General features: G+C 53.0%; 1 protein-coding gene across 3 annotated transcripts in view; it reads left to right on the top strand.

The window, feature by feature from the left end:
• The window catches only part of NEO1 (neogenin 1), a 171,875-nt gene extending 152,540 nt beyond the window's left edge, over positions 1-19,335 (top strand). For all 3 annotated transcript variants that reach the window (XM_063412962.1, XM_063412961.1, XM_063412960.1), the window contains exons 19-28: positions 2,699-2,806; positions 5,808-6,002; positions 10,469-10,537; positions 11,161-11,308; positions 12,738-12,976; positions 13,480-13,572; positions 15,245-15,403; positions 16,829-17,065; positions 17,564-17,700; positions 18,662-19,335. In XM_063412962.1, coding sequence (XP_063269032.1) covers positions 2,699-2,806; positions 5,808-6,002; positions 10,469-10,537; positions 11,161-11,308; positions 12,738-12,976; positions 13,480-13,572; positions 15,245-15,403; positions 16,829-17,065; positions 17,564-17,700; positions 18,662-18,745 — 1,469 coding nt within the window. In that variant the 3' untranslated portion in view covers positions 18,746-19,335. The remainder of the gene's footprint in view (positions 1-2,698; positions 2,807-5,807; positions 6,003-10,468; positions 10,538-11,160; positions 11,309-12,737; positions 12,977-13,479; positions 13,573-15,244; positions 15,404-16,828; positions 17,066-17,563; positions 17,701-18,661) is intronic.
• Positions 19,336-24,338: the final 5,003 nt, after the last annotated feature.

The following is a 24,338-nucleotide window of genomic DNA, read 5'->3' as shown; positions in this document are numbered from 1 at the left end:
GGAGGCTGAACAGTTTGGTGAGAAATTCTGATTAGAAAACAACAACATGCTTCAAAATTGCAAGGGATGATTGCAGGAGAATTTACATCAAATTGCAGAGAAGTCATGAATAATGTACCACAGTTCATGGGCAGGAGAGAGGAAAGTCTCACAAAAAGCACATTAACAGCAAATACAAAGAAAACACTTCAGCAAATGATAATTAAAATTTGCTGTAAAAGTGATGATAATTGTTACAGTGAGAAGGTGCAGGAGGCAAATGAAGACAAAAAACTCAAAATAGGCATTAAGACATTCAAATGAGCCCTGAATTCCTGTTCAGTGCAGAACAGAGGAGGGTTTGTAGCTGCCAGGAAGAGCTCAGGCCCAGGGAGTGACTCTACCTAACATGCCCCTCATTAGCTCTTCTTACCCTGCAGCGTTAAATGAACTTTGAGCAATTAAATTTACTGCTGATGATGCCTAGGGTTCTCTTTAGATGGACTGTGGAGGACAAGGAGCCCATCCAAATGAGCCCAGAGTTCTCCTCCTAAATGAAAACACAGCCAAAAAAATCAAACATGCAAATAACTAGGGAGATTTTCCAGATATTCTAGCATAGAAATTCTGTAATTTCTGCTTAAGACAAAGCAAACCCAGGATAAAATCTGAACTTACTCTGAAGTGCCAGTGAGCCTCAGTTGCTTTTGAAGACACTGTTGTGGTTTTGGGTGGGAATTCCAGGGTGTGGGGCCAGCTCTGGGCCCACACTGAACACTCCGTTTGGAATTTCTGCTGACACGGGCTCCATCCTCAGCCATAACTCTGCTCTGAGTGCAGGCACTGGAAAAGCTGCACAAAGAAAGGGTTTTTAAAGAGAATTTGACACAAATTCCCTGAGCAAGGGCACAATGAAGGAGGGCTCAGTGCATTTAAATAGGAAGGGTCAGGTTGAAGGGGTTGTAAGGAGTGTTTGCAAATATAACCCAAAAGTTGGGGAACTAAGGAGAAAATTTTAAATAGAAATTTTTTTCAAAAGTCTAAATATATTTTCTTGTAACAGATCTTGTGATTTATAATACTGGCCAAATTCCTGAGTGAGTGGCTCATTATTTTGGGATACTCCTGAGAAATTGTGTAGAACTTGCTCCTAAAAGGGAAGTAGGGAATTCAGGGCTCCGTGTTGTCCATGTATTCCTGATCTCCTATGGGCTACTCCTGATTTTCTATTTTTGTTTCCTCTGAATCCTGTTTTTACATATTTGGGGCAATAGTTACAAAAACTTCTATGCTTGGGCTGTCCCTGGTCTCGAGCTCTTCATCACAGGGATAATTGGTGGCCATCCCAGAGGATTTCTGGATGGATTTCTAATAGGTCACGTAGTTAAAGCTCTGGAAATGCAGAGAGTTCAGTGGTCCTGGGGTTGTATTAAATGCCCAAGGTGGATTTACTGCTGGATTTCAGGATGTGGCACTGCAGGGATGGTCAGTGCCCCCTGGAGGCTCCAGTTCACAGCAAGGATTTCCATTTTCTGCTGGAGCAATTTGTGCTGTTCCCTGAATTCTTGTCAGGACAGGCTGATGGGAGAAGGAAAACTCTCCCCTCCTTTCTTCCCCTCAGTGCTGCTCTCTGGCAGCCCAAGGAAAAAGGCTGCCCAGTTGTGTTCAGCAAATATTTCTGCATTTGAAACACCTCTGAGGTGCAGGTGCCTTCCAGATTACAAACCCCTGCTCAGGAGGCAAATCAGCCGTGCCAGCTTTGCCCTGAGATTGTTCCCAGAGCTGCCCCGGCCCTGGCAGTGCCCCAGGCCAGGCTGGGCAGGGCTTGGAGCAGCCTGGGACAGTGGAGGTGTCCCTGCCATGGCAGGGGTGGCACTGGGTGGGCTGTAAGGTCCATTCCCACCCACACCATTCCCAGCTGGAATCATTCCATGCTGCTGGTGGATTCACTGTGCTGATTGGGATTTAAGTGACAAATGGGCACTTCTGCCTCTGAGTCCCACCAGAAACCTGGGAACAGGGAGGTGTTCCAGATGCCTGCTTGTCACAGATGACACAAAAAGAACTGCATGAGGACACACTGGTGAGCAAAGCAGGAAAAAAGGGACGAGTTTCTTTTCAAAACTCAGTTTCATACACTTCCTATGATGCCTGTGGATTGGAGGATGGAATTCTACCTCTCAATCCACATTTGTCAAGCCAACTTGGTCAATCAGCTTTCTCCTCTCACCTAAAAATATGTAAACAATGAAAGACAATTAGCAAAACAGGGCCATTGTTTATAGTACCAAGTGTGACAAAGTAAAATTCTGACTCTAATATGAAGAACAATACAGAAGGCTTAGAAAAGTCTCCAAAACCAAAGCAACACCTGCTGATACCGAATGTATCTTTCACCAGTTTGTGGGATTTTTGTGATCACTGAAGGAATTCAGGTGAGAAGTCAGTGGCCCCGGTTTTTTGAGGACACTCAGTCATGGATCACATCTGTGCCAGGAGAGCTCTGGAAAGGGGGAGCTCCTCATGGGATGCTGGCAGTGACACTGGATGGGATTGGCCAGTGAGGGGTGAATCAGTGACACCCTACAGGAGGGGGATTTATAAAGGTGAAGAGAACAACCCCACTGTAATTGTACTCCACACCAGATGCAGATCCAGGGCCTGGGGTGGCTGTCCCTCTGTGTGACAGAGCTGCTGACACTCTGGGTTTGTGTTCCAGTGCCAACCTCTCCACCCAAGGACGTGACCGTGGTGAGCAAGGAGGGCAAACCCCGCACCATCATCGTCAACTGGCAGCCGCCCTCCGAGGCCAACGGCAAAATCACAGGTGGGGCACGGGGGGCTCTGGGGCTGCCTCCCCTCCCTGCAGGAGCTCAGATCCAGCACTGCCCTCTGCACTGCCCAGGGCTGCCTCCTCTCCCTGCAGGAGCTCAGATCCAGCACTGCCCTCTGCACTGCCCAGGGCTGCCTCCCCTCCCTGCAGGAGCTCAGATCCAGCACTGCCCTCTGCACTGCCCAGGGCTGCCTCCCCTCCCTGCAGGAGCTCAGATCCAGCACTGCCCTCTGCACTGCCCAGGGCTGCCTCCCCTCCCTGCAGGAGCTCAGATCCAGCACTGCCCTCTGCACTGCCCAGGGCTGCCTCCCCTCCCTGCAGGAGCTCAGATCCAGCACTGCCCTCTGCACTGCCCAGGGCTGCCTCCTCTCCCTGCAGGAGCTCAGAGTCACCACTGTCTTTGCACCTCTCCAGAGTGTGCTCAGATCTAAACTCACTGCAGTGGGAAATGGCAGTGGAATCAGAAACTGGTTGAAAGTTTAAATATCTCTGTAACCTTTGCTTGTGCTGTTCTAACTGCAGGCCTCCAGCAATTATCCCCAGGGCCTCTGGCCCATCAGAGGTTTATTTAGGAGAAGCCATCCCAGTGCTCTTTGTCATCTTTGTGGCATTTTTGTGTCACAGAACAGACTTCAGAGCAGTTTCTTGTTCCCCTGACAGAACCATTAGGAGTGAACTGTTAATTTGCCTTTAGCTGCATCACTGCCACCTAGGATAAATCGTGTTTCAGAAAGTAATAATTACTGATTCCCTTCTATAATTTCTGTTCAGATTCCCATTTGGAAGGGCTTCTTGAAATAATCCACTTCGATTTTAATTTGTTTAAAGCTGAAATCAGAGTTTAATGGCGTGTTGTTTGCAGTGTCTGGTTTTGGGTCTGAGCTCTGAATTTACCATGGTGCAGAATCAAACCTGAGACACCACATGATAGGGCAGGACTGGAGCCCAGGCTCTGGGCAGGAGACTAAAACTGATTAAATCACTGCGAAAAGGCAGCAAAATGTTTCCTCTCCATGGGAAAGGATTGACTGCAGACACAGGAGCCTTTGGAGGGATTTGGCTGCCAGTGAGGGGCACAAATGTCTCACACTGGGGCACACCCGAGGGAGGGGAGGCAATTACAGAGAGCAACATTTACCTGCACAGGGCTGGCAAAATTCTCCCGTTGTCCAGCTCCAAAATCCCCTGGCAGTGAAGGGAACCCTTGGAACAGAACTGTTCAGTATTTATCAGCTTTTGCACAAGCAGCAGTTAACAGCTTAAAAATGCATTAAAATGGTGATTCAGGGCTAAGCCTGAGTGCAGCAGGCATCAGCTCCATTTCCCAGAGCCCATCTCCAGTTCCCTGTTCCCATTTCCCATCTCCAGCTCCATTTCCCAGAGCCTATCTCCATCTCCATTTCCCATCTCCAGCTCCATTTCCCATTTCCCATCTCCAGCTCCATTTCCCAGGGCCCATCTCCAGTTCGCTGTTCCCATTTCCCCTCTCCAGCTCCATTTCCCATCTCCAGCTCCATTTCCCATTTCCAGTTCCCTGTTCCCATTTCCCATCTCCAGCTCCATTTCCCATCTCCAGTTCCCTGTTCCCATTTCCCATCTCCAGCTCCATTTCCCATCTCCAGTTCCCTGTTCTCATTTCCCATCTCCAGCTCCATTTCCCATTTCCCATTTCCCATCTCCAGCTCCATTTCCCATTTCCCATTTCCCCTCTCCAGCTCCTTTTCCCAGAGCTCTCCTTCTTTTCCCGGGCCCAAGCAGTTTTTGGGACGTGGGGCCCGAGTGCCCTCTGGTGGGGACAGCCCCATCAGCCGAGAGCCTGGCACTAATTAATTACTCATTAACTCCGTGCTGTCAGTGATGCCAGAATTCCAAGGGGTGATGTCATTCCTGGCCCCCTGTCCATGGAATGCTCGGCTTTGCAGCTCCAGTCTCCCTGGGAGGGAGTCCCACATGCTCGGGCATCGTTAGAGCTGCTGACTAATTAGGACACTCTGAAGTTAATTCAGTACTTGTGCTTGTAGACTGTTATAATACTTTCAGCATCACTTCATATATATATATATATATATTTAATATACATAGTTATATAGATATAGATATAAATGGAGAGATATATTAATATATATAGATATATTACAGATATAGAGATATAGAGATATACAACAGATATATATAATAGATATATAGTTATATAAAAATCTTTATTTCCATCTATGTTACATATAAAATAAATTCTTGAAGCTAGATATAGCTATAAATAATGATACAAATAACATAGGAAAATATATCGTATATATTGTGGTATATACAATGCATATTAAATACAGATTCAAGTATTTATTTCTATGTGTACATAAATATATAGAGGTTCAAGTATTTGTTTAATGCTGCTCTGTGTTTCTTGTATAAAAAAGCTATAAAGCTTTTACTGTGTAATGATTGGTGATCTCACTGTATTTTAATAACAGAACATAAACTCTTCCCATACCTTTTTGTCTGGGATGTGCAGAGCAGCCTCAGTTCTCTTCAGATTCTTGTTGCCTTTGTTAATACACTGAAAAATAATGGAATAATTATAAACACAAGTTGTTTCACTGTGCATGAGAATGTTTCATTGTTTTAACATAATTTAAATAATATCATATTAATTCTTTGAGGTTGTTTGGCAATGGCATCTTTACATTATTTTACTTTATTTGGTCTATAAATCAGTAAAGGGATGGCAATAACAATTTGTCCATGTTCAGGGAATGGTGATCAGAAACACTCTTGATACTCTAAATGGCTTTTTTCTCCTACCGTCTCCTCTGAGCAGTTCAGAGGGGGGCTGGGAGGGCTGCCTGGTACCTGACCATGGCTTTAGAGTTAGCCAAAGTCAGAGCAGGCCTGGGGAGGCCCTGGCGGTTTCCCTGCACTCAGAACATTTCCTGTGGCAGCAAACAGAACATCCCTTGATGAATTGTCCCTTTTCTGAGCTGTCCCTCTCCCTGCCCAGGGTACATCATCTACTACAGCACGGACGTGAACGCCGAGATCCACGACTGGGTGATCGAGCCGGTGGTGGGGAACAGGCTGACGCACCAGATCCAGGAGCTCACCCTGGACACCCCCTACTTCTTCAAGATCCAGGCCCGCAACTCCAAGGGCATGGGGCCCATGTCCGAGGCCGTGCAGTTCCGCACCCCCAAAGGTACCCTGGCCCCGCAGCCCCTGGCACAGCCTGCAGAGAGCCCCGGGGCTGGGGCTCAGCTCTGCGGCTCAGCTCTGGGGCTCAGCTCTGGGGCTCAGCTCTAGGGCTCAGCTCTGGGGCTCAGCTCTGGGGCTCAGCTCTGGGGCTCAGCTCTGGGGCTCAGCTCTAGGGCTCAGCTCTGGGGCTCAGCTCTGGGGCTCAGCTCTGGGGCTCAGCTCTGGGGCTCGCTGTCCCACGGGGCCTGCGGGACCTTTGTCTCTGCTGGGATAAACCCGGGGTGGTGCAGTGGAGGTCCAGGTCCTGTGGGTCACCTCGGAGTGGGGTGGTGCAGTGGGAGCTCCTGGGGTGCAGCAGGCCCCTCATTGAGGAGCTGATGGTGATGGGCAAGTGTAAAGAGTAAAGTGTGAGAGAGCTTGGGGAAAATGAAATCAGGAGTTTATTGTCACAGGATCAGGTTGGGAGGGACCTGTCAGTCCATCCACAGGCAGGGACACCTCCACCAGCCCAGGCTGCTCCAAGCCCTGCCCAGCCTGGCCTTGGACACTTCTCCTCATGAGTTCTAGTGCTGAGAATCAAGAGCTGTACCCTGTGCTGTGGGAAACTTGGAATTCTGTCTCACTCCTTCCAGCCTTGTGACGTGTCTCTTGTTTTTTCCTCCCTGTGCTTGCCCCACTAAGCTGAATCCTCAGATAAAATGCCCAATGACCAAGGTAAATGATCAGCCACATTTCTCTTCTCTCCATCCCACTGTTCTGCTTTGCTGTCCATGTGCTGTGACGTTTTTTAAGGAACAGGATCCTGCTGCTCTGACTGGCCGTGGGTGGGGGGAGTGTGAAGGGATCTCTGTGGAGGAGTCCCTGAAGGGCTGTGGGGGCTGTGCCAGGCTGAATCCTTCTGAGGAATGGCTTTGGAGCCAGGGGTGCCCATCCAGCCCCTGCCCACACACGAGGGGCTGGAAGATCAAAGGGATTCTGGTTAGCACAAGTGCTGCTTGTGAGGATTCATTCCATGGTAAAGGCAGGGAAGCCCTGGAAAGCTCTGTGCAGGAGGGATTCTGCCTGTCAGCTCATCTGGAGCCCAGACTCTCCCGAGGAGCCCAGCGTTGGCTCCTAAAAGCCTTAAGGTTTTAAAATGTTTGCTTGAAAAATGGGAGCTTTGAGCTTCCCACATCGAATCAGGAGGTGGATGTCCCAGGGCACTGCTTGCTTTCTTCCAAATAACCTGCAAGCCCCATAAAAGGGGGAGAATTAGTCTGAAGGGATGAGTTAAAAAGGCCATTGGCAAACAGCTTAGACATGCAATTAAAGAGATCCTGAAGGGGCTCTGAGGGAGCTGCTCCTCACTTGGCTCCTCAGCTTGGTACTTGGAGTAATTTATTGAATGTGCTTTTACTCTGTACCAGGCAGTGCTGGTAGCAGGGGCAGTCAGGGAGCAAACGGATCCCATCCCTGCGTGCTGGGGTGGGAGCTCTGGGCTGGCTGGGGACAGATGTTCAGTGTCACTGTCCTCACCTGCAGAGGGAGGGACCTGGGGAAGGCTGCAGGCTTTTAGTGAAAGTTGCTGTTTTCTGTTTCTCCCTGTTCCAGCCCCATTGCAGCCAGTGTTACATCCTAAAGGAACACGTTCACCTGGTCAGGATCAATTTTTATCACATCTTATTACTTATAAACCATCAAAGCCAAGAGTTTAGTCTGAGAATTCCTCTAAGGACACTGGGAGAGCTGAAATCGTGGCAGTAGCTGAAATGTGGGAAAGGGGGAGGCAGAGGAAGGGCAGGGGAGGAGCTGAGGAGCTGCCCTGTGCCAGCACCACTGAACTGACCTGCAGGAAAGAGCCAGCAGCTTACCCAGGCTGGGAGCAAAACCACATGGGATTCATTCTCTGCCCTCAATGCTTCTGTCCTTTTCTCTCTTTGTCTGTTTAATGTTTTCCTTCTGAGCTCAGCACACAGTTCTGTCCTCCCACCCCCTTCTGGAGCACAGAGCTTGGTCACAACTCAGGGCCTGGTGCTGTCAGGCTTCAGGTGGTAGCACTGGCCTCGCCCTAAAGCAAAGATTAAGGTCTCTGATGGAGTAAACCCACAGTTAAAATGTTCTGTCTGGATCTGTTGTAACATGGAGATTCACAGGCTGAATGAAAAACAATTCCAGCAAATGCTGTCTTAAACTGTTCCTTAAAACAGCTCCCACTGCGTAAGAGATGGGGCTCCCTGGAGTTTATTCAAAGGTTTAAACTGTTGTGGGTTTAGGAATTGGATCCTGAGAAGCACCTTGAATTTCATCTTAAATTCACCAGGGAGGGCATGGGTTCCATGAGGATCACTGTGCTTTGTCTCTCTCTTCCTTACCCCTGATTTGATGTCCCTTGCTGAGCTCAGTTATTCCCTTCTCTTCCGTGGTGTTACTCAGGAGCTGCACTGGGCCAAGCTCAGGTCCTTGCAGAACTCACTGGAAGCAGTCCTCGTGAATAATCCTCATTCTTATCTTATAGTTAATTTGTTGTTAATAGGCTCCACGTGTTTATTTTATGGTGCTGTCTTAACCAAGCAGTGCACAGCACTCTGTCAGGTATTTCCTGGAGGCCTAAATGCAGTATATTTTCTATTATCTCTCATTATATATCTGCATAGTTACTGTTACCAGCCACGTTTATCAATTCCATTCAGCTTTTTGAAAATCCCTGTTTGCCATAAAGCACAAAGATGGATGTGAAGTGTGTGCCACGTCCTCTCCATCCCTTCTCCACCATCTCACCCGTGTCAGGGCTGCAGCTGCCACTGGCAGTGCTCAGGGGGTCTGACTGCCCTCCCAAAACTCTGCTGGGTCCTCGTGTCCCCCCTCTCCCACGGCTTCTGTGCCTGGAGCAGCTCCTCACGGCCAGGCTCAGGGTTCTGGGTCCGTCTGGGGGCTCCCACCTCTCCAGGACAGCTCAGGCGGCCAGGCAGGCACAAATGGATCACACAAACTGTGAGGGGCTGCTGCAGTCTGTCTGTCTGTGCTGCTGCAGTCTGTCTGTCTGTGCTGCTGCAGTCTGTCTGTCCCTGCTGCTGCAGTTTGTCTGTCTGTGCTGCTGCAGTCTGTCTGTCTGTGCTGCAGTCTGTCTGTGCCTCTGCAGTCTGTTTGTCTGTGCTGCTGCAGTCTATCTGTCTGTGCCACTGCAGTCTGTCTGTGCTGCTGCAGTCTGTCTGTCTGTGCTGCTGCAGTCTGTCTGTGCTGCAGTCTGTCTGTCTGTGCTGCTGCAGTCTGTCTGTGCCTCTGCAGTCTGTTTGTCTGTGCTGCAGTCAGTCTGTCTGTGCCGCTGCAGTCTGTCTGTCTGTGCTGCTGCAGTCTGTCTGTCTGTGCTGCAGTCTGTCTGTCCGTGCCTCTGCAGGGTTGCTGGTCCCCAGAAGGGAGCCCTGGGGCTGTGTCCCCTCCCTCTGGCAGGTCCCCGGGTCCTTCCCGTGTCCCGTTTGTCCTGCAGGGCCTCCTCTCCCTCTCTGCAGGCTCCAGCTGCTCCCTGCACACACAGAGCTCACTTCTCCTTATTCCCCTCCCAGGTTCAGTCACTGCCCTGCCCTGCCTGGTTTGCCCATTTGTCTTCATTTCAGTTCACAGGCTCTCACGTGAGGTTCAGTTTCCATTTGTTACACATCCTTTAACACTTAATACTTCTTGATTAAAGGGGATTTTTAATGGAAAAAATCCTTTTCCTGACTGTGAAACTGCCACACTGCCTGACTTCTTGGAGGGTTTTTTTGGAGAACAATGTGAGAATGTGTAAAATATCCTGGATTCCTGTAACCAGAGGAATATTGTTTTTTGTACCATTGCTGAATGTTTGCCCTGCTCTTGGTGCTTTTGCCATTAATTTTGCATCAGTGCATTTTAATGAAAACACAGAGTGGAAGGACCAGGTTTGGATGTAACTGAATTTTTGTTCCCTTGGGTTTCATCAAAACCATTTTTGTGGTGCTTTGCTGTCACTTGTGGTACGCAGGGGAGAACAGGGAGGAGCTGAAAGCAAGTTTTTATGGATAGCAGCCCTTAATATTACATTTACTGTGCTTGGGATCCTCCACCCATTTCCAGTCTCCCTCAGCTGCTGGAATTGGGTGTTAGGAGAAGACACTGGATAATTCCTGTTTCAGGGTGATGAACTCTCAGTACAAGTGCAGCAAAACCATTTGCCTCAACATCTGCCTGTGCCTTACAGCAAATGGGCTCTATTAGCATTTTTAAAGTGAAATCAGGAGATGCTCCTAATTTCCCAGGTTAATTAGGGCAATAATAACTGGGAACTATTAAAGAGCTCCTTTGGAGGAGTGGCTCCTTCCTGGAGAAGTGGGTGCTGTGCAAAGCCAAATGGTGTTGTAGGGACAGAAAAGGAGGGAGAAAGCTGCTCCTGGGGGCTCGGGGAGGTTCTGGAGAAGGACTCAGAGGTGCTGAATCGTGTCTGTGTGTAAAACCCACTGTGTCCAACCCTTCCAGCCTCGGGATCTGCCGGGAAGGGGAGTCGCCCCATGGACTTGGGCCCAGACTACAAACCCCCGCTGGGAGGTGAGTGTGGCGCAAAGCTGCTCCTTGCTTCCACTTTGGGTCACCCAGGGAATATTCCAGCAGCACTTCCAGCGCTGTCCCTGCTGCTGCTGAGCTCCCATGGCATTCCCATAACCAGAGCTGCTCCCAGCGTGGTGTGAAATGGCCCCTGGAGTGGGAAATCAATTCTGTAGGAACAAATGAGGAAGGAAAAGCCTCCTCTGCTCCTTCTGGTCAGAGCTGTGTGTTGGGATTTCCTGTCCTCAGGGAATGCTCCCTGGTGTTGGAGAAAGGGTTTTCTTTGGAGCCAGGTAACTCTGGAGGCTCCTGATCCAACTCTGGTGCTCCGAGGGGAGCCTGTGGTGCTGCAGGTTTAGCAGGGTCCCAGACTGACTCTGCTTAGAGTGGTGAGGGGTTTGTGAGCATTGAGTAGGCTGCACTTAAATTGTGATAGACTGAGTAGGAGATGGGTCTGTAAATCAACTTCCAGATGAACAATTGTACAGAAACAGTTTGCAAATGCCAAAGAAACCAACATTCCTCGTGAGATCCATCCCTCCTGCTGATCTGCAGGATTCCAGGTGGGCCCTGCTTGCTTTTCCTGTGTAATAATTGAGCCTTTCCTCCCTCCCCACCCCTCGCAGGCAGTAACAGCCCCCACGGCAGCCCCACGTCCCCCCTGGACAGCAACATGCTGCTGGTGATCATCGTGTCCGTGGGCGTCATCACCATCGTCATCGTCGTCATCGTCGCCGTCTTCTGCACGCGCCGCACCACGTCCCACCAGAAAAAGTAACGGGGCTGGGGGCGGCCGTGCCCGGCCTGGGGAATCCTAATGTTTCATTCTTGGTGCTGTAGAGTTCATTCCCTGTAAGCCCTGCAGCCGGAGGTGCTGCTGCTGGCCTGGTTTTCCTGTCAGTGTCCCAGAGCTCCGTCAGTGCACACACAACCCGGGGCCCTGCTTCCAGGTGTGCCTGCACTTGCCCCATCCCCAGGGGAAATTGTCCTTTACAGGATTCCAGACTGGAGCCAGTCCATGTGTCGGGAGCTGGGAGAGCTCCAGAGCTCAGGCAGCTCCTCACTCTTGCACGGGTGGGCTCAGTGCACGAGCTGTGCTGGACATTATCCAGGTTTTAGTGGGATCACTGGAGTGGGATCTGAATGTGGGGCTGGGTTCCCTGGAAAAGTGCTCCAAAATCCCGGTGTTTGTATGCGAGTTCTTCCCTCAGAACATCTCCATTAATGCTGCAGAGTGATGCTCCCTCCTAGGGGCTCCTGCAGGGTCTCTCTGTGTTCTTGAGAGACCAGAGCTGTATTTGAAGTTTGAAAAGATGCTGTTATGCAAAACAGATCTTTAAGGCAGCGATGAAAAGCCAGGCTTGGATGATCTGCAGTTGCTGTGCTGCAGCAGCAGCACCCTGCAGAGCTGCAGGAGAGGGAGCAGGGTGGAGGAGCTGGCCCTGGCAGCTGGGCTGTGCCTGGGAGAGGCAGCAGGGGTGGGTCAGTGCCAGGAGAGGTTTTTTATTTTCAGGGCAGAAATAACCCTGTGAACTCTCTCTGAGTGCCCTCGGCCAGGGAATAACCTGATCCTGTCACTCCTCAGCTCCAGTGGGAGCAGGGTGTGGGAGCCACCCCTGCCAGGGGCTCTGTCAGTGACATTTCCCAAAGTCTGAGCCATTCCCAGGAGCTCTGCTCCTGAAGGGACCCCTCCTCCAGCCCAAAGGGGGGAGTCAGCGTGGAGGGAGTGCTGAATCCTGCATTTTGCATTCCCAAAATCCTGCCATCCCAACTCTCTGCCTCACCGTGGTTTGGTGCTGCTGCTCAGCACGACGGGAGCCACCCCAGTGGGACGTGTGCAGCCTGAGGGGGGTCGGGAAGAGCATTCCTGTCACTGATCCTGTGCTCCCATCCTCTTGGGATAACTGCCTGGCTGCACCTCCAGCTGCTGCAGGAGCCTGGTGAGCCCAGGATGTGGGCAGAGCACTGGAGTGTTCTCTCAGTAACCAGAATTTCTGCAAACTTTGTTCTTGTTCAGGAGGGAGGGCTGCACAAGGGGTACCAGCAGAGCTCAGGATGTGCTTGGAGGTGTCAGTGGGGCTCCTGCACAAAACTCAAAGCTCAGTGGGAAACCTGTGCCCAGCTGGGTGCAAGAGCTGAGGGAGGTCCCAGGGAGAAGCTGCATTTTCCAAGAAGTGCAGAAAATCTCTTCTTTCCTTGCCAGGAAACGAGCCGCCTGCAAGTCCGTGAACGGCTCCCACAAGTACAAGGGCAACTCCAAAGATGTCAAACCTCCAGACCTTTGGATCCATCACGAGAGGCTGGAGCTGAAACCCATCGATAAATCCCCGGATCCCAACCCCATCATGACAGACACCCCCATCCCTCGCAACTCCCAGGACATCACCCCGGTGGACAATTCCATGGACAGCAATATCCACCAGAGGCGGAATTCCTACAGAGGTGGGAGGCCGTGAGCAGGGAAATACATTTTACTGTGGCTGGTAAAATCACCTGGTTGAGAGATGATTAAGTTACTCTTTTCTGTTCCTAATTTCCAAGTAGTGAATTGGGTTTGTCCTGGTTTTTAAGATTCTGAAAAGGCTGGATCCCATGTTTTAGTGAGGAAATGGAGCATCCAAGAGTTATATCATTGCTTCCTGTTGTAAATATTGATTAGTAATGGGAAGATCACCTCACTTCATATTAAACCACCGGAGTTGTTTGTGACCTTTCAGCCCAGAGCTGAACCACTGCCAGGAGTTTGCACTGGGCCCTGGAGAGTTTCTGCAGTTCCCAGAAATCCTCACCCTCAGTGTCTTGTTCCCACCTTCCAGTGAAGGGACAGGGGCTGTTTCTGTCCCTGGAGGCTCCAGGATCTGCCGGGGAGCAGGGGCAGAGGGAGGAGTGCTGGGTGCTGCCGTGGCTCAGACCTGGCTGCACAGTAACGCTGCTGTTCCCCTCAGGACACGAGTCAGAGGACAGCATGTCCACGCTGGCCGGGAGGAGGGGCATGAGGCCCAAGATGATGATGCCCTTCGATTCTCAGCCACCTCAGCGTAAGTGAGCACCCCATTCCTGCTGGGGCCACTCCCTGCTCCAGGAAATCCTGTCCTGGGTGAGGGCAGGAGCGTGTCCAGCTCTGCCTGCCCCAGCCTGGGGCTCTCTAGGGACAGCCTGGGGGCCTGGCTGCTTCTTGCAGTCATTCCCTTGGAGCTCTGCCAGTGTCCAGCTGTTCCCTAGGAGCTGGAGAGAGCTGGAATGTCTGTCAGGATCCCCTCTGTTATTTTCCCCTCCCAGCCCAAGCAGTCACCATCCCCTTTATCTCTGCAGTTGCTCTCGGAGCCTTCTCTGACTTTACTCCGAGCTCCTAGGGACCTCTTTGCCCCTGGGATCTTTCTCTGATACCCAAATTACCATTGTTATGGAATATTTTAGAATTAAACAATATGTCCAGAGTTTTCAAGTGACTCCAGGATGGGAAGGGACTTTCAGCCAGACTGAAACCCTGTGTGAGAGCACCAGTGAGCAGCTCAGGAGTTACTGTGCAGGGGCAGAACTGGGAGTAAAATCACACCAAGCTCACCTGGGCTGAGCTTTAGACTTCCCTGAGCTGTGTGGTCGTGTTCCACCTGTAGCCAGGTGCCTGCTGCCACAACCCCTCTGTTTATGGAATTATTTCAGAGCAGTCCATTACATTATCACTTTCTTTTTGCTTTAATTAAAAACTGAACTGAGGACTTGGTGTTCTTGATCTCTAGCTACTTTTTCAAGTGTCCTGATGGCTCAGTTTGTGAATTTTTGTGACCTTTCTCCAAGAGTAGCATTTGGTTTCTTGGTTTTAAACTAAGTAATCTGATCTCCTCGTTGTCTCCCAGCTCTCCATGTGTGGGGAGGGGGCAGAGGATGCAGTTCTACACTGAATTCCTGGTGTGTGTCACACAGGGTGTGTGACAGGTCCTGTCCCATGGCAGGCTCTGGACAGGCCTGGCTGTTCCCCCTCTCCCTCAGCTCCTGGGGGGCACAGAGCAGGCCCAGGCCCTGCTGCTGCCCTGGGCTGGAGCTTGGCTGTGGGACCTGGGCCCTCCATCCTGTTTGTGAGAGCTCCGAGGGCCCAGGCTCTGGTTTCTGGCAGTGTGGGCTCTGCACAGGGCTCACCCTGGCTCGTGAGGCCCTTTCTCCCTGAGCCCCACCAGGACCATTCCTCGTGTCAGCTCTGGGCCTGCACAACCTCCCGTGGCTTTCTGCCACCCACTGGAGTGTTCAGATGGAGTCATTAATTACCTGCTAGTACTGAACCATGCCATGCACTGTGCCACTTCAGTCTAATTGGCAGCAGTGGTGTGTACCTAGTCCCTCTTTGCCTCCTGGAATACAGGAATTCTCCAGGAATACTGGGAAGCCAAGGGCTGGTTTATTGTTTAACACACCTCATTTCCTCTTTATCAATATACTGTGTATAGATAACAGATTTGAATTATCTTCATTCTTCTTCTGAACTTTTCCCTGGAATCAAGCAGTGCATTAAGAGCTGGTGGCACAGATTTTGGAGCTGTCATTGGGTGATTTTTTTGTCCTAAGCACGTTTGAGGTGTGGTAACCCAGGGGTTTGAGCTGGGTTGTAAATCAGCTGAGGGTGCGGCTCCCTGCTGGAGCCGGGAGCAGGGAGGGGAGCCCCCAGCCTGTCCTGTGTGTGTGTTAAGTGTTTCTCTGTCTTGTGTTCATCCACAGCTGTGATTAGTGCTCATCCCATCCATTCCCTCGACCCCCCTCACCACCATTTCCACTCCGGCAGCCTCGCCTCTCCAACCCGCAGCTTCCTGCACCACCAGCTCAGCCCGTGGCCCCTGGGCTCTGCCATGTCCCATTCGGACAGGGCCGACTCCTCAGGTGAGACACCAACCCCGGGGAGTGGAGCTGAGCTGGGCCAGCCTCCTCTGCGGGGCTCCACAGGGACGGGTCAGGCGTACACCTGAAGGATGGGCTGGCTCTTCTGGGCAGGTCGGATTTTGATCCTTCACATCCTTGGGAAAGGGGCTTCATGTTTTATACACAGCTCCAAACAGGGATTGCTCCTGCTGAAGCCTCTGGCCCTGGAGTCTGAAACATCAGATTAACTCTGAGCTGCTTCGTGGGGTAACTTTTCCCCTCATTAATACAATTTGAAACCAACGGGGAAGGAAGATCCAGGCTTGGCTACTGACAGTGGGGGCACACAGAGAATGGGGGTGATTTCCATGCAGCACTTTCAGGCTAGATCAGAATCATTTGCAGTAGTTTTAGAGAGCACTAAAGTCTCCAGTGCTGTGAAAAATTCCAGAACAATGGTATTGCTAAATGGGCACATGGGAAACGTATTGGGATGAAGCCAGCTCTGAGCTTCTCTGCTTTAAGGTCAGCATTTGAAGGTGTCACAGCCAGAAGTGTTGTTTCCTTATGAAAACCATTCCGAGGTTGCAAGTCCATTCCAGCCCTGACCATTCCATGAGTCTCAGTAAATGGATTTCAAGTGTGGCTCCTGTGTGCTTGAAGAGTTCCTGGTTAAAAATGCCAAGACTTTGGGGTACAAGGAGGCTGCAGATCCGTGGTCTGTGCCGTTTGCCTGAGAACATGGAGCTGTTTCAGTGCCAGAGTGCTGATTGCTGTTTGTTGCTGGAGAGGTGGAATCCCTCAGCTCATTCAGGCCGTGGTGCCCTCGGCTGTGGCTGGGGGTCATTCCCTGCACAGCCCTGGGAGGAGGAGCTGTGGCCCTGATGCAATCTCACATGAGGGCAGCCTGTAATGAGCTCACCAAGGTGCATCAATCCCTGAGGGTGTCCAGCACTTCTCAGAAGGGCTCAGAATGACTGCCACACGGCTCCTTGGGGGTGTTTTGTGAAGCAAAAGGTTTTGATAGAAGAGAAGACAACAATCGATACAAAACAAAAGCCAAAGCCATGCGCAGGTGCAGGGGAGCCCTTACACCTGGCTGGGACACCCAAAAAGCCCTGAGCACCTCTGTGCTCTGTCATGAACTTAATGTTTTAGGAGGGCTTTTGGCTTGCTGCCCAATGGAAACAGCTGCAGGTTTTGAGAAACATTTCCAAGATCCAAGCAGTGGATCCAAGCACTGGGCCAATTACGGTGAGAGAAGAATGGAACGTTTTGGTGCTTTTCCCTTAAAAGTCAGGGGTGAGACTGAACCCCTTTTCCTTCTTTGGAGGCGGCCACGTGGGTGTGAGGATGCCCTGCCGGGTGTCCCTGTGTCCCTGTGTCCCTGTGTCCCTGTGTCCCGTTCCAGGGCTAACCCCGGCCCTGTCTCTGTGTGTGTTGCAGAGTCCGTCCGGAACACGCCCAGCACGGACACGATGCCGGCGGCCGCGGCCGTGCCCAGCGCGGAGCTGCCGGAGCCCGAGGGGCCCTTCCTGCCCGCCGAGGAGGAGCCCCAGGGTCCCCCCACGGCCCACGTGCGCCCCTCGCACCCACTCAAGAGCTTCGCCGTGCCCGCTGTGCCGCCCACCGGGGGCCCCTTCGACCCCGCCCTGCCCAGCACCCCCCTGCTGACACAGCAAGGTGAGGACCCCCGCGAAAGGGGGTTTCGGGAGCAAGGGGGGCAGAGGTGGGCACCACAGGGAATACGGCAGAGGCTGACGTGGGTTTTGTGGGTGTCATTTTCTGTGCATAGATAAGAGAATTCAAATCCAACACTCCGTAAGTGAAGTGTTCCTTTTCTCCTGGTAGAATCCTTTTCCTTCATGGAGTCATCCCAGACTGGTTTGGGTTGGAAGGGAGCTTTAAAATGCTCCTTTATCCAGTGCCACCCCCTGCCATGGGCAGGGACACCTTCCACTGTCCCAGGGTGCTCCAAGCCCTGTCCAGCCTGGCCTTGGGCACTGCCAGGGATCCAGGGGCAGCCACAGCTGCTCTGGGCACCCTGTGCCAGGGCCTGCCCACCCTCCCAGCCAGGAATTCCTTCCCAGGATCCCATCCATTCCCCCTGTCCTTGCTGTGCTCCCTCCGGGAGCCTGCAGGGCAGGCACAGAGCAGTGACCGTGTCCTGCACTCCTGCAGCCCCTGGGCACGCCGTGCACGCGGTGAAGACGGCGTCCATCGGCACCCTGGGCCGCACCCGGCCGCCCATGCCCGTGGTGGTGCCCAGCGCCCCCGAGGTGCAGGAGACCACGCGGATGCTGGAGGACTCGGAGAGCGTAGGTACCCCTGCCCTGGGCTGGCAGGATCAGGGCTGGGCTCTGTGGGGATCCTGCGCGGGCACAGGGAGCCGGCATCTGCACAGGGCAGCCAGGCTGGGCACAGGGGCACAGGGCAGCCAGGATCGGCACAGGGGCACAGGGCAGCCAGGATCAGCACAGGGGCACAGGGACACAGGGCAGCCAGGCTGTGCACAGGGGCACAGGGGCACAGGGAGCCAGGATCTGCATGGGCGCAGGGCAGCCAGGCTCTGTGCTCCCACAGCTGCACTGCCTGGGAATCCACAGAGGAAATATGGAGGAACACCTTCTGCAGGGAGGGTCCTGCTGAATCCTGCAGCTGCAGCTTCCCCAGCTCTGCAGAGCATTCCCAGTGCCACTCCTGAACTCTGCAGGGCATTCCCAGTGCCATTCCCCAGCTCTGCAGAGCATTCCCAGTGCCATTCCCCAGCTCTGCAGAGCATTCCCAGTGCCATTCCCCAGCTCTGCAGAGCATTCCCAGTGCCATTCCCCAGCTCTGCAGAGCATTCCCAGTGCCATTCCCCAGCTCTGCAGAGCATTCCCAGTGCCATTCCCCAGCCCTGCAGGGCATTCCCAGTGCCACTCCTGAGCTCTGCAGAGCATTTCAGGGTTTTCAGGCATTTCAGCAAATCAGGTTTGTTCAGTGCAGGAATGGAGACAGAAATCAGGATTTGTTCAGTGCAGGGATAGAGGTGGGAGATCAGGGTTTGTTCAGTGCAGGGATGGAGACAGCAATCAGGGTTTGTTCAGTGAGCTCTGGCCCACGGCTCCCGTGGAGGAGCAGGGTCAGTGCGGGTGGGATTGGTGCAGTGCTCGGTGACCCCTCCTGTGCCATCCCCGGGCGGGCAGGCCCCAGGCAGTGCCCCCTGCCCGGTGCCCCCTGCCCGGTGCCCCGTGCCCAGCGCTGGGAGTGACGCCCCCTCCCCTGCCCTGCCCGCAGAGCTACGAGCCGGACGAGCTGACCAAAGAAATGGCCCACCTGGAAGGACTGATGAAGGACCTCAACGCCATCACCACGGCGTGACCCAGCCTTGCAACACGAGGATTGTACAGAGGAAAACCTAAAGGAAAAAAAGGAAAGATTTAAAACAAACCAGAAGGAGGGACAGCACGTGAGAGCAATGGAGGGAGGAGGAGAGGAAGCAGCCGGGGGTGACCCGAGTGTCAGCCCTTGCCCTGCAGCGGCGCCCGGCAGGGCAGGAGCCAGCGGGGCAAAAGCAAAGTGGACTCGCCATTAGTTTTTTTCTGGTCAGGTTTTGTCTCAGTGGTGTGATTGCCCTGCCTTTTCAGTGTTGGACATTGGCATTTATGTACAATTTTATTTGTGTTTTTATTTTATCTTTTTTTATAAAAAGGAAAAAAAAATATTGTAATAAAAAAAAAAGGGAGAAACTGTTGTTTTCCACAGCCTAGGCTGAGGTTTGACTGCTTGTTCTATTGTGTATGAAAATTCATTGCCAGTGTGGGTTGTTCTGTTTTGTTTTTTATCCTGCGTATAATTACGTCCCCTTCTGGCAGTTAATCCATGGCCTTTTGGGATGCTGCACTGCTCTTTGTAAGCTTTTTTTATTATTTTTATATTATAATTATTAAAAGCCTGACTTTCTCCTCTCATCACTGTGAGATTCCCGGTCTGTTTGAGTTGAGGTGTAATTGGAGAGCCTTGTTTGTCGCTTTTTGTGCTGTTTCAATATTTTGAGTGGGGGGAGCAGTAGCTGGGGAGGGGAGGGGGGCCAGGGGAGGGTTCATTCCTGTTGTTTTCCTGTCTTTTTCCAGTGACTGGGAAGACTGAAGAGCAAGGACACATCTTCAGCTGTGCTGTGTGCAGGGAGAGTCTCCTTTAGGAGCACGCAGAGAATTCCTCCTGGGAATGGGGGTTCTCCTGCCCAGGTGACCCTACAGGAGGCTTCTTTTGGCAGCTGTGTTGTTGTTGTTGGTTTAGAGATGGAGCAGGAGCCCTGGGAGTGCAGTGAGAGCTCAGCAGGGCTGGGCTGAGCCCCTGGGCTCAGGGAACTTTGGGATTTTCCCGTTCCCAATAGCCCAGGTCCTGCCCAGAGAGCACCGAGTGTCCACAGGCTCCTGCAGCAGTGGCCCTGTCCCAGGCCCTCCCAACGGGGATCCTGCTCTGGAGGGTTCCTCAGACACAAAACAAGGCAAAAATGTATTTTTTTACACTTTGGGAACCATGTAAAAATAAACCCAGTATTGGTGACCCAGGTGCTGTTCACAGACCTGTGTGCAAAGGGAGGAGAGGGACAGGGAGCTCCAGGGAGGGGAGGGAAGAGGGATTTTCCTTCTCTCTCTGTGTGCTTGCCTGGCTCTGTCCTTCCCTGCATAAGAAAAAAAGGGCTGGAGTTCAGTAAAATGAGAAAAAGAAGAGAGAAACCCCAGCCAGCTGCCAATGAGCTCCTGTGCAATTTCACTTCTAGGATAAAAGGAATCCCAAACTTCCTGACAGTTCAGGGGCTGGGATTTGGGGAGCTCAGGCACCTCTGTGCCTCTGCCAGGAGATTCCCAATGAAATGGCAAAAAGAACTTTGCTTCCTTTGCTTCCCATTAGCCCTGAACTGGAGCTCCCAGTCCTGGCACTGGGAGAAGGGAGAGCCGTGGGATCCCTGAGGAGAGCAAGGACTGGGGCTGGGCTCATTTCCTTCCTTTTCCTGGACTCTGTGCTGTCATTCCTGGGCCATTCCCTGCATTTATTTATTATTGAGGGAGGGGAGGGAATTGAATAAATTGTAGCACCGTGGGCCACCTGGATAATTAACGTTTGGACTTTTGATCAGTACAATTCAGGGCAAAATAAGCTACAGAACTTGTATTTAAAGAATAAAACCCACCCCCTGAGCTGAAAGGAGGGTGTGGACCTGTTCCTTTGCCTATTTTTTACCTATACCCAAAGAAATGCCATCCTACACACACAGTATTCCCAGCTGGGGGCCTTTGTGAATATTCCTTATGTAGAACACCATGAATGTTAATATTGTCATTGAATTTGGGGAGGGGGAATATTTTTAATGATAAAACAACTGTTCAAAGTTGGTTTTTTTAAGGTTATACTGAAAAAAAAAAGAAAAAACATTTATTCAATTCAGTGTACAATCTGTATTGCACTTTTTCACATTTTAATGCTACGTTTTCTTACATATCCTGTGATTTTAACTTTGGAACATTGTGTATCCTTGTAGTGTCATAGTCCAGCTGTGCAGTGACAGCTTCCCTCAGACATTTGGGGAAAAGGAACAAACCAAACCTGTACATTGTTTTATGATCCTCATGTAGAAGAATTTCAAGGACTGCTGTAGATGTCGACCTTTCTGTACATTTTTTTTTTGCTTTTCTGTAGTATTTGCTGTATTCTCTATGAATTTTTTAATAACTTCATGTTTATTATTTTGTATTGGGCATCCAATACACTTTTTTTAATCCAATCAACTGGAGAGTTTGTTTAATTATTCCTAGTTGGTGCAGTGACCAGGTTTGGGGTTTTAATTGCCCTTTTTATTTTTCCTGCTGTGGGCTGTGTTCTCCAAAGAAAACAGAACTGTTCTCCCTCCCTCAGGCTTTGTGCTGACTCTGAACTTGGAGCATTTCCTGGCTCCCTATTTCAAAGCTCACCTTTAATTAAAAATATCACCTTTTAATTAGCAAGCAGAGAAGGAAGGGGTTCAAATCAGTGGAAGGACAAATAACAGCCTTAATAAATTGGGAAATAACAGGAAAATAATACCAAAGCCATGGGACATGGCACTTTCTGTCTCTGGACTGTGAAGTGCAGTAATTGATCTCCCTGTTGCACCCCGGGCTGATTGCAGCCTCTCTGTGTCACCCTGGAGCCCCTTCCAGGGCCAGCAGCCCCTGCCGGTGTCACAGCCCCGCTCTGTCCCAGCCCCCTCTGGTCGCCTCCTTCCCCCTCCCAGCCGGGAGGGGACCCTGGAATTCTCCCGGGGGTGGCCCTGGAGCTGTGCCCTGTCAGAGCCGGAGAACATCTCCTGTGTCCGGGTAGAGCAGAGAAATCCTCTGAGCCTGGGGCACTGCCCGTGTCAGGGGCTGAGCTTTTCCAACCCAAACCAGGCTGGGATTCACACGGAGGTGGGAAAAGAGCTCCCAGTCCAGCCTGTGCCCAAACCCCACCTTATTCCCAACCCAGAGCACCGAGTGCCACATCCAGGAATGCCTCGGACCCCTCCAGGGATGGGGACTCCAAACATTCCCGGGTGGCCCCTTGCAATGCCTGACCAGGCTGTCCTGGAAGAAATTCCTGCTGCTGTCCACCCTGAGCCTCCCCTGGCCCAGCCTGGGGCTGTTTCCCCTTGTCCTGTCCCTGTCCCTGGGAGCAGAGCCCAACCCCCGGCTGTCCCCTCCTGTCAGGAGCTGTGCAGAGCCACAAGGACCCCCCGAGCCCCCCAGCCCCGGGCTCTGCGGCACCGGGAGCGCTCCCTGGGCTCGGTGTCTGTGCGTGTCCCCGGCTGTGCCAGCGCCGCGGCGGTGCCACCGCAGCCCGGGGACAGCAGATGGCAGCGCTGCCTCGCCGCTGAGGAGCTGCAGGGCTGCTGAGGAGCTGCTGAGGAGCTGCAGGGCTGTGGAGGAGCTGAGGAGCTGCAGGGCCGCTGAGGAGCTGCAGCGATGCTGAGGAGCTGCAGCGCTCGCACAGCCCGAGCTGAGACCTGGGAGGGAGGAGGGACCCCATCAGCGCTGCTGCCTCAGGGAGCAACTCACGCTGCACATCCCAGCTTCTCCAAGGAAGCTTTGGCTTCCAACCCAGAACCAAGGGTTACTTGCAATAAATGTGGGCAACACCTTCAGGCTTTTGCCCTGTAAGAGCAGGCAGCCATCTCCACCTGAACTGAGACTGGCTTTGATCCAGACTTCTCCTCATCTCAGTAAAAGCGTTTCTGCAGCAGCTCAGGGTGATTCAACTCAACAGCTTTTACCAAAACCACGGAACCATTGCAGCTTTTTGTAGGATCCCACAATGGTTTGGGTGGAAGGGACCTTAAAGCCCACCTCATTCCAGTCCCTCCCCTGCCATGGGCACGGACAGCTTCCACCTTCCATGCCCTCTCCAGCCTGGCCTTGGGCACTGCCAGGGATCCAGGGGCAGCCACAGCTGCTCTGGGCACCTGTGTCAGGGCCTGCCCACCCTGCCAGGAAACAATTCCTTCCTAACACCCCATCTAAGCCTGCTGTCTGTCAGTTTGAAGCCATTCCCTGTGTCCTGTCCCTCCATCCCTTGTTCCCAGTCCCTCTCCAGCTCTCCTGGAGCCCCTTTAGGATCTGAGGGTCTCTGAGCTCTTCCTGGAGCCTTCTCCTCTCCCTGCCGTCATTCCAGGCTGGCTGTGACCGCCTGCTCTGACTCCTGCCTGCAGACCCGAGGGGAACAGGAGAGCCCCGATCAGCGGCCGGCAGCGCCCCAGAGGCGGAGCTGCAGCACCCAGGGGCCGGCGGGGAAGCTCTGACCTGACTGCAGCCCCCGGGCGCTGCCACAGCGGGCAGAGGCGCTGCTGAGCCCCAGGTGCCACCTGCGGGACACGGGGACCGCGCTGGGGCTGCGGGTTTGGGGTCAGACCCGCCGCGGGGGCCCGGGCAGGGGTTCCCAGGGGAAGCCCAGGATGGCTGCGCTCCCGACTGCCCGTCCCGGCAGGAATGCGCCAGGAGAACACCGGAACCCTTCGCTGGCCGTGTCCACGGTGACCGCATCCCCTCCGTGCCGGGGATGCCGGGCCGCTCCCCCGCTCCGCACGGGGCTTTCCCCCGCAGCTGCGGCTGCGGTGACAAACAGCCCCTGTCACTGCCGAGGCGCCAGGGAGCAGCTGCCAGGGAAACCTTGCCAGGAGCTCCCCGCGCTGCCGGTGCCGTCCCAAACCCGCTCCCAGCACCCGCAGCCCCAGGGCTGTGTCCGGGTCACCCTGGCTGGGCTGTCCCTGTCCCAAGGAGCAGCGGGACCGTGCCCTGCCCTCCTCAGCCTCCCCTCTCCGTCCCTGCCTGGCTGCCCCTGTGGATTCCTCCACCTTTTCCTGCAGGGGCACAGAGCCCTCCCAGCTCCTCACACCGGGGCCAGGCTGGAGGAGCAGGGGCTTCCAGGGCTGCATTCCCTCCTGGATGCCAACAGCAATTCCTGCCCTCCCTGCCCAGCTCCGGGCACCAGCACAGAGCAGTGGGGTCGTTTTCCCTCTTGGAGAAAAAGGGAGGAAAGCTGTGCTGGTGCAGGCTGTGTGGGGAAACCACAGAGGACAAGACATCCCCAGACATGGGGCTGGGGGGAAACAAATGCTGCCCAGTCCTGGCCCCAAACATGCCAGCAGAGAGGAGAGACCCTAAAAGCAGGGCACACAGCCCAAGTCCCAGATCCAGCACCTTCCAGAACCTTCCACTCCAACCAAGCCCCCCTGAGCACCTCCAGATAGAAGCAAGAGTGGCCAGGGGGACAGGGCTCAGCCTTTCCCCACAGCTGCCCCCAGCAGTCAGGAATCAGAAGGACCAGCAGCCCCCCAAGAGGTGGGGTTCGGGTGGTGAGCACCCCCAAACCGCCCCACTCTTACCCAGGCAGACACAGGAGAACCTGCTGCTCCTTCCTGCTGCTGAGCTGGACTGGGACAGCCAAACTGGGACCTGTG

Source organism: Prinia subflava, chromosome 15 (genome assembly GCF_021018805.1).
Source record: "Prinia subflava isolate CZ2003 ecotype Zambia chromosome 15, Cam_Psub_1.2, whole genome shotgun sequence".
Taxonomy (NCBI): domain Eukaryota; kingdom Metazoa; phylum Chordata; class Aves; order Passeriformes; family Cisticolidae; genus Prinia; species Prinia subflava.
Note: the sequence above shows the minus strand (reverse complement) of the source record. Positions and strands in the feature narration are given on the sequence as shown.